Raw genomic sequence first — 9,377 nt, 5'->3', positions numbered from 1 at the left:
GGAGGCACTCATGCATACGCACTCCTGAGTTGGGCTGTGTGCACCCATAGACGCACACAATGTGGCTCTGCCATGCCCCCACCACAGGATTTGACTGAAAGCAGCAAAAGCAATGGCTCCTGCTTCTGCCTGAGCCTCCTGTGAGACCAGAATATGAAAAGAGAAGACCTACAGCTAAGCACAGTGCTGGATCGCTGACTGGCTCAGTGACAACTGTGAAGGGAGTCACTTTGGGTGGGGGGCTTGTGGAACCCAGCTTACCTTAGAGAGGTTGTGAAACTTCTTGTCCAGCTCTCCTGGCCCCTCCTATGTGTAAGTTACCCTGTGTCTATTAGGGGCACAGGGTGACCAAGAACCCCAGTCGGGTCTGCACTAACCAGACTCATCGTACAACTACACCAGACTCAGCATTTCGTGTTACCCGTTATCCAGGGTTCTATATGTGTGGTTTCTGTTGAAACAAACATATACATCCCATAATAGGTTGCTCCCAAGGCAGAGAGAAACAATGGGATACATTACATTACAATAGAACAATGGGATTACATTATTTGTTTTGCCGGTTTTAGGAAAATCAAGGTCGTCAGCAAAATAAAATGTCCTGTGTGTCAATTGTAAATCCTATATCTTTTTATTTATTTTTCTTACAAAATATGAGTTAACCGTTAAAAGGAGGTAATGGAAGTTATGTCCATGGCTTGGTCCATCAGATCGTTACTTTGTTTCATAACTTTCCCTTGAAAAATGGCAGAAGGAAAACAGTTATCCATGATCATCAATGTATTTATAAACATCAATATAAAATGACCTGTACAATAAAAAATTAAGTTACAATCTAAATAAAACAGATGTAAATTAGTGTCAGAGTAAAAACACAGTAGAAAGTGAAGGGCATGAGTTTTTTTTGAAAAAAAAATAGTTATAAATTTTCTTCTTTGTAAGGAGAAGATTCTGTTACTTGCGAAGCAGGTATTGTTGATAAACAAAATGAAGTGCTTGCCCTGGCAGGTGTACTAGTACAGTTATACTCATGGTTCAAGGAGACAAATTCTTGTCGCAGTAAAGTTGGTTGATGAGAACTTGAAAAAGCATAGTCAACAGAACTGGAGCAACCCGGTATTTGACAAGAAAAGTGAGGACTTTGAAAAAGAGAAATACTTGTTTCTTCAGTGAGTTTCTTCATCATTCCTTTGAACAAAATATCAGTGATAAGTACCTCTGATAATAGTCTTTGCTTTTCATCCATTTTGCGTAACTTTGCTGCAACTGTAACACCAAATGCATCAAATTCGTCTTCTTTTTGGTTGAGAACTGCAGTTGCTTCATTAAGTAGCTGTCTGCTCAGTTCCTCATTTACGGTCCGCCGTCTTTTTTGGTTTTGAATTGGAGGAACTTGCTGGGGCATTTCAATTACTTCATGAATTTGGGGACGAATACAAACCTAGCCATTGTTAAAAGAAAAAAAAAATTAATATATATGACTTTTATACAAAATTAACATTGCTACAATTTTTCAAGCAATTTAATAAAAATAACATGTAGCCAAATATTTAAATAAACATCTCATTTGCATACTATACTCTGCATTACCTGAGGTTTTGATGTTTTTACAGAGGATTTTCAGAGTCAACAGGTTGTTGCCAACACTCAACGTACCACACAAAATTAATGGTTTGTTGGACCTCCATCACCATTGTAGTCCAATAGTGGGGCATCGTAGACAGAATTAGATGGCCAGTATGGGAAACAATGGGAGGTAGCTGCTGTTAGTATATTAAAGTAATATGAAAAAAAAATAAAATCCCATACTTACTCCCTGGAGGTGTGAAGTGTTTTATTTGTCAGTTTCTCACATAAATTGAGCCACAGATATGCTTAACCACTTCAACACAGGGCACTTCTACACATTCCTGCCCAGACCAATTTTAAGCTTTCAGCACACTCTCACAATGTGAATGACAATTACCTGGTCATGCGAAGCTGTACCCAAACACATTTTTATCATTTTTTTCTCACAAATAGAGCTTTCTTTTGGTGGTATTTGATCACCTCTGAGTTTTTTTGTGCTACAAATAAAAAAAGATCAAAAATAAAAAAAATAAAAAAAGCTTTTCTTCGTTTCTGTTACAGAACTTTGTAAATAAGTACGTTTTCTCTTTCACTGGCAGGCACTGATGAGGCAGTACTGATTGCCATTGATGAGGTGGCACTGATAGGCAGCACTGATATACAGCACTGATGGGCACTCATAGGCAGCACTGATAGGTGGCACTGGAGGGCACGTATAGCCAGCACTGATAGATGGCACTGATAGGCAGCACTGATCAGAGGCAGAGGCGCTGGCAGGCATCACTGATGGGCACAGAGTGTCATCCCTAATGAGCAATGATTGCCATCTCTGGTGGGCTCTAGTGGTAGTGGGCTTACTTGGTGCTCATTGGTGGGCATCCCTGGTGGCCATAGGTGAGCATCTCTGGTGGTCCTGGGTGGGCATCCTCAGGGGTGGCTGCACTGATAATCAATCAGTGCAGATCCCCCCATTAGGAGAGCAGCCGACCAGCTCTCCTCTACTCGCATGATCAGCTGTGGATTGGACACAGCTGATCACGTGGTAAAGAGCCTCCGTCAGAGGCTCTTTACCTAAATTAGAGATGCGGTGTGTAAGATTGACAAACCACACCACCAACCGCCGCGCTGCAAGCGTTCACGGCTTATCCTGCTGGACGTCATATGGCGCCCAGTCTGGATAATTAAACCACTTCCCGGCCGTCATGCTATAGGCCGAGCAGGAAGTGCTTAAAAAATACATCTGTTTCAATCCAGATAAAAAATGCATAAGTAGAAATCAACTTTGTTCAAAAATGGAATTTCATGTAAACCAACTTTCACTGTAAAAAAACATTTAAGGAGACCTCCGCTCTACAATAAAGGACCAACAGTAAAGCATGCAAAAGTAGGGACAAGCTTTTGTACTGGAAAACTTAAACATTTTTACATGACTTTCACCTACTGAATTTGGATTTGCTGATCATAGGACATGCAGAGGCAGGTTTACAAAAGGATTTGAGGATTTGATTTCATTACAAAAGAAATTGTGAGCAGACTCACTTCAATTGTCCATGTGAAATTCATATTGTAAAATAATTTAATGTACAGGACAGGGGCAACTTATTCATGCACCTTCAGGCGACTGGACACTGTCAAGCTTTTGAGGACATGCAAAAGCCTGGTCTGTGTACTGTACAATATGGAATTTGCAGACATGTCAAAATCCCTCTTATCTAAAATCAGACAGTACAGGTAACTTATTCATATACTATGGGATGTACCCAAGCAATGAATACAAAGGGTGGGCTACAACTAAGAAAACAGAACTGTGCCAACAGGCCCAAAAAACGGGGGGTCAAAAACTCAAATTCAGAGTGCTGCTGCAAGAACCTTGTGGCCAAAAGCTGCATCCACAGAAGATTAGACATCCCCCTTGTAAAACTCTGAGAAAGTATGAACAGAAGACAAGGTGGCAGCCTTACACAGTTTGGTAACAGAGATTTGGTGCCTAAAAGCCCAGGATACTCTTACAGATCTTTTTTCCTACCTACAGGTTTTTGTTTAACCCCTTCCTATCCAGCCCTGGCATCCCTTTAATAGGGTCTGTATGTCTGGGGTTGGGAAAGGGGAAGGTTTGGAAATTGTGTGACCTCTAATTGGCTGTCGCAGTGATCACATGATCAAGAGCTGGTCCCAACAGCTTCTGATTGTTAGTGGGGACCGACAACTGACAGCTCAGTCTATGTGCTAACCGCATGCAGTGAGAGCATTTTCAGCACAGAAATATTGGCTACCCAGTGATACATATGTGCAGCGTGTAGGAATCACAGCCTATCTTTTTGATGCCATATGTGTTATGTGGGTGACAATAGGTTATAAGCATAAGTTCCTGATCCCCTGTGGAACGGTGGATATTGAAGCAGGGTGCAAGGTCCCAAGGAGAGAACAAAACGGCAAAACTGTTTGTTTCATGGAAGCAGTAGCTTTTATGTATACATTAAAGGTTCCATTCAGGCAATGTAGAGAGAATGCCTTAGGACGCTTAGGAGTGGGGCACACGCAGGACAGAATATCCTCATTGAAATGGAACGCTGAAACCACCATTGGAAAAAAGGATGGTCTTGGATGGAATACAGATCTTATTGTTCCCAAAACCTTGTTACCATGTATAGTGCTGCTCAAGGTGCTCTGCTGGTAAAGAATCCCGGTGTCTCACAGCAGTGTAGGGGAGCAGGTTGTCTTGTGCTTGATCCAGAAAGCAGTGATGCATGTAGGGGATGGAGACACCGCACATTATTAGCTCAACTGGTGGAGAGCAATGGAAATAGCCCCAGCCTAGAACTCCTCCTAAGCCATGTCAACTGATGCATTTCGCCTTACCCACCAGATCTTATTCATAGAGGTAGATAACTAATCCCCGGTGGGCGGGTTAAAATGCATCAGAGAGACATGGCTTAGGAGGAATTCCAGGCTGAGGCCGACAAAGATTTGGGGGGCACACCCTAAAAGATGCTGATAATGGGGTATTTTAACGCAGTAAGTGCACTTAAGCACCATATGGCTATATGGTGTGACTAAATCCCCATATTTTTTGAAAATGTTCAGGTGTTTTAAATAGCCTTGCAGGAGTTAAATGTCATTTTTGCATGTGTGCGCTGTAATATTTTGTTCTCCAGGCTGAGGCTGTTCACATTCCTCTCCACTTGTTGAGCGAATGGTGTGCATTATCCCTCATGCCTTCACACAATCTTATTATTGTGAAGTATGAGGAGACATTCTTTACACGAAAGGGCTGCCAGTTCAGAGACATGCGTGACAGACCTGATGACCACCATAAGACTACTTTGCTAGTAAGAAGCACCATAGAAACATCACTGATGGGTTTAAAGGGCGGATTCTGCAGAGCAGAGAACTAAATTAAAGTGTTTCTAAAGGCTCAACATTTTTTACCTTAATGCTTTTTCTACTTTAAAGCAAAAAATGTTCCAGTAATTGTATTTCCCCCTCACCCCCTTCTACTTACCCGATCCCTATCTCGATCCAGCACTGTGTCCATCTGCAGCAGCTCTCTCCTTTCTCTCTGCTCACAGTGGCAGCAGCGGGAGCCATTGGCAATCAAATCTTGTGATCAGAGAGCAGGGGGAAGGACTGAGCCACGCTGTATCAATAGACACACATAGCCCGACTCGGATTGAACCCACAGGTGTGCCCCATAGAAAGCGGCTTCCTATCGTGGCGCACTGAGAAGAGGAAGAGTCAAGGGAGCCAAAAAGAGAAGGTTCAGAGCTGCTCTATGCAGAGAGCAGGTAGGTTTGTTACATAACATGTTTGCTTTTTTCCAAAAAAAAAAAATAGCCTTTATGCTTAAGGTCCCAGGGAAGCACGGTGTGCAGCAAGGGATGCATAACAATGTATATAAAGGCCTTCAGCAGGGAGTGTGAAGCCAGAGGCTTTGAAAATACAATGGACAAGGCTCATATTTTCCCCTATAAGGGTACCAGGAGCTAGATTCTGGTCAATACCTGTTTGTAAGAATTACATTATTCAAGGCACAGAGTAATCTCTGAGACTGAATAGACTATGTTCAGACCAGGCAAAGTAAGATTTCCAGGTACAATAATAGAGCTTCCTGGAAGTGGCATTTCTTGCTTTTAGCAAGGTAGGAATCACATACTCAGAAACCCGCTATCCTTTAAGACCTGGGTGTCAACAACCACCACACCGACACTGAAGCCGGGTTGAAATAGAGGACCTTGAGATAGCAGATCTGGCCTGTTGGGAAGGGGCCAGGAATAATCAGCAACAGTATAAGAGTATACCTGTGTACTAAGTTCTTTTGACCAGTTTGGTGTGAGTAGGATTATTGTTTTCCTATCTTGCTCTATTTTGTGCAGCAGGTGAGGAACAATTTGCAGTGGTGGAAAGGCATAAATTTGCCCGAAGTAAGACCAGGTGATAATTAGAGCATCCAAGGACAGAGCTGTACATCAAGAATGATTTGCAAATAAACGTTAAGGACGACATTACTAATGGAGCAAGGGAGGAGGTGGAATCCTTGTGGTTGGCACTCCAAAGGGATTAAAATGGGAAAGTAATAGTGGGCGTATGCTACAGGTCCCCTAACCTGAGGAACAAGGAGAAGTCTGACCTCCTATTGCAGTTAGGAATGGTGGCAAGGCATGTGATATTTCAGTTTTTCTTTTGTAATAAATCTGCAAAAACAACAATTCTCTGTTTTTCTGTCAATACGGGGTGCTGTGGGTCCTGTGTGTACATTAATGAGGACAAAAATGAACTTAAATGATTTTAGCAAATGGCTGCAATATAACAGAGTGAAAAATGTAAGGGGGTCTGAATACTTTCCGTCCCCACTGTACATATATATATATATTTTCGAATCCCCCCCCTTCATAGGTCCTCAGGGTATGACGGATCTGCTGTTTTGGGTATCGTTATTTCACCTCAGTTATTGAAAACCAGTCCCATCTCAGACACCTCTGTAACTTCTACTGATTCAAGATCTATGATGTCTATGCAATGTAATACGTCTAGTTCTAGGCTTTACCCACAGGTCTAAAGCCCAGCGGTTGATACCCATTGTCCTTCACAGGCAATAATGCCATGCTACTATATTTATACAGTTAACTGTTGTTCTTTATTCTCCGGTGTTGTTCCCCCCTTGGAACTTCTTGCTCCCACATTTACTGCCCTCAGTTACCTGCTCCTATTATGCAGGAAACGGAGCCTCTACGGGACCACTTGACGCTCCCCTAGGACACTCCTATACCCTGCTGTTATGTTATTGTTCAACAATATTTCTGACAATTAAAAGGGTTGTTCAATTTTATTATGTTCTCTCTTGTTCTGTCTTTTTCTCCCCTCTTCTCTTTCTCCCCACGGTAGATGCGGTTCTCCATTTAGGACTTGTCCTCACCATTCTTATGGCTAATGTAGAAATACTATGGCCTCATTTAACATTCTTTCCTTGAATGTTGAAGGCTTCAATACCCCGCACAAGCGCACCAAGGCACTACGCTCCTTTGCAGTCGCTTATGATGGGGGATTTCAATTATCCAGCTATCGACTGGGCGAAAAGAACTGCTCATTCATCTGAGGCTCACCATTTCCTAAATATCTTGCAGAACAATTTCATGGGTCAGTTGGCACCAACAAGAGATAAAGCATTACTAGACCGACTGATTACAAACAACACAGATCTGATTGTGGATGTGGGAATACTGTGTTCTATGCTACAAGATAATAAACAGGATAAAATCCTAGGAACAAAACACTGAAGAAAAATGGGAGTGCTTTAAGAACCTATTAAACAAAGATATTATACAGTGCATTCCAATGAGTAATAAATATAAAAGAGCCAAGATTAAACCTGGGTTGTATAACGTAAAAATGCATTAAAAAAAAAAAAAGAGAAAAAAAAGGCCTTCAAAAAATATAGGGCTAAAGGGTCATTAACCGCATTCCAACACTACAAGGAATGCAATAAGAAGTGTAAGAGCGCAATCAGGGCTGCTAAAATAAGACACATAGCGGCAGGGAGTAAAAAAAGAAAAAAATCCCAATACATTTTTTTTAAATATATTAACAGTAAGAAAGCGAGGCCAGAGCATATTGGTCCGATAAGAAACGGTGAAGGGCATTTAGTTACAAAAGACAAGGAGAAGGCAACGGTTTTAAATGCATTCTTCACCTCTGTTTTCACAGGAAAGGGGGGATATAGTAACCAAGATGCTACTGTTAATAACGCATCACAGAATGTACCCTTGTGGCTAACAGAAGCCAGTGTCAAAAATGGATTTGAAAAACTTAACATAGGAGAGGCACATGCGCGGAGCCTAACCGAGCGGTAATGCTGGCTTAGAGCTCCGCTCCAGGGAGAACCACACCAGAGTACATCGCATAGCATTGGCTCCCCAAACGACGCTCGCAGACACCTCCGGACACTTAGAGACCTCCGCTCCTGCTGCCATGGTTCCCGGAGGCTCCAAATCTGAATTAAAGATCAAGGACGCTCTGTCATCTGCCAAGAAGTCGCCGACCCCTTCCTTGCAGCTCAGCACATCGCTCTCTGCCAAGTCACAGCTCCACAGCCAGATGCCCCAGGACATTGCCGGTGAGTCTGATTCAGATACGGGCAGCTCTCAATCAGTGATACAATCCAGTATGTTTAAACAGTTTGAGCGGATGCTACAGAAAGCACTTATGCAGACATCAGCCCATATCACTGACAAGCTGAGATCAGGGAGCTAGGCCAAAGAACTGCAGAGTTAGAAGTGAGAGTGTATGAGCTAGAGAACCACACAGAGAACTACACTGTTGAATTAGAGAATCTCAAAGAGGAGAACTTGGCATTGCAGTCATGATTGCAAGACCAGGAGAATAGGGACCGTCAATCTAATCTACAGATAAGGGGGGTTCCTGAGACAATGCTTGATCTGCAAGCTACTATGAAAGCCCTGTTTCAAGAGCTACAACCCCGTGGAAAGATTGGAAATGGACAGAGTACACAGGGCCCTATCCCCACGCAAATCCAACGGTCCACCACGGGACATTATAGCAGAGTTCCACTACTACCGCATCAAGGAACAGCTACTCGCCAGGGGCAAGGATTCCTTATCTTTTCAAGGTCATTCTTACCAGCTATTCACAGACCTAGCCCCTCTTACAGTGGGAAAGAGACACGCTCTCAAACCTCACCTGTAGGTACTTCAATGCAATCAGATTGCCTACCATTAGGGATTTCCATTCTCGGTACGCTTCACGCACCTAGAAACCAAATATGTGTGCCGTACAGCCAAGGAACTACAGACAGACCTGCTGAACTTGGGCCTCCTGGATCATACCCCACACAGGGACACTTCGCGCAGACGATCGGCCTCTCGTTCCTGACAAAAACTGGAGGCTGCCGGCAAAGAACATGCAGGCCACACACGCCAAAATCTTCACAAACAAGGTCGTTTTGATAACACTGCAGCATCCAACGATGACTCGATCGACTGACTTCACCTAAAAGATATGATTGATTTCAACTAACCCCCTATACTGTCGCCACGAGCCGATGGAACTCTCCTATGACGGTCTTGAACATTCCCTTCCACAGACTCTAGCTTTCATCTGTCACCATCTCATAGGGATCGTCCTGCTTGAGTTCAGCTGAGCTGGGATATCCTATCGGCTTGTAATTCCACCCTTTGGTCACTCCCGACCTACATGAATTTCTGGTAGGCTTTGTGCAAACCGCTGACATCTTTGTCTCTCAATCATATGCCATATCGATGAACAAAATTGTTTCTACACAGATATATATATAT

At 43.0% G+C, this 9,377-nt stretch overlaps 1 protein-coding gene across 13 annotated transcripts in view; it reads right to left on the bottom strand.

Moving 5' to 3' along the window:
* Positions 1–608: 608 nt before the first annotated feature.
* LOC141140434 (uncharacterized) overlaps positions 609–9,377 on the bottom strand; it is a 358,905-nt gene continuing 350,136 nt past the window's right edge. For all 13 annotated transcript variants that reach the window (XM_073627612.1, XM_073627618.1, XM_073627604.1 and 10 more), the window contains one exon: positions 609–1,441. In XM_073627612.1, coding sequence (XP_073483713.1) covers positions 920–1,441 — 522 coding nt within the window. In that variant the 3' untranslated portion in view covers positions 609–919. The remainder of the gene's footprint in view (positions 1,442–9,377) is intronic.

This window comes from Aquarana catesbeiana, linkage group LG04 (genome assembly GCF_042186555.1).
Source record: "Aquarana catesbeiana isolate 2022-GZ linkage group LG04, ASM4218655v1, whole genome shotgun sequence".
Taxonomy (NCBI): domain Eukaryota; kingdom Metazoa; phylum Chordata; class Amphibia; order Anura; family Ranidae; genus Aquarana; species Aquarana catesbeiana.
This window is presented reverse-complemented; position numbering and strand designations above follow the sequence as displayed.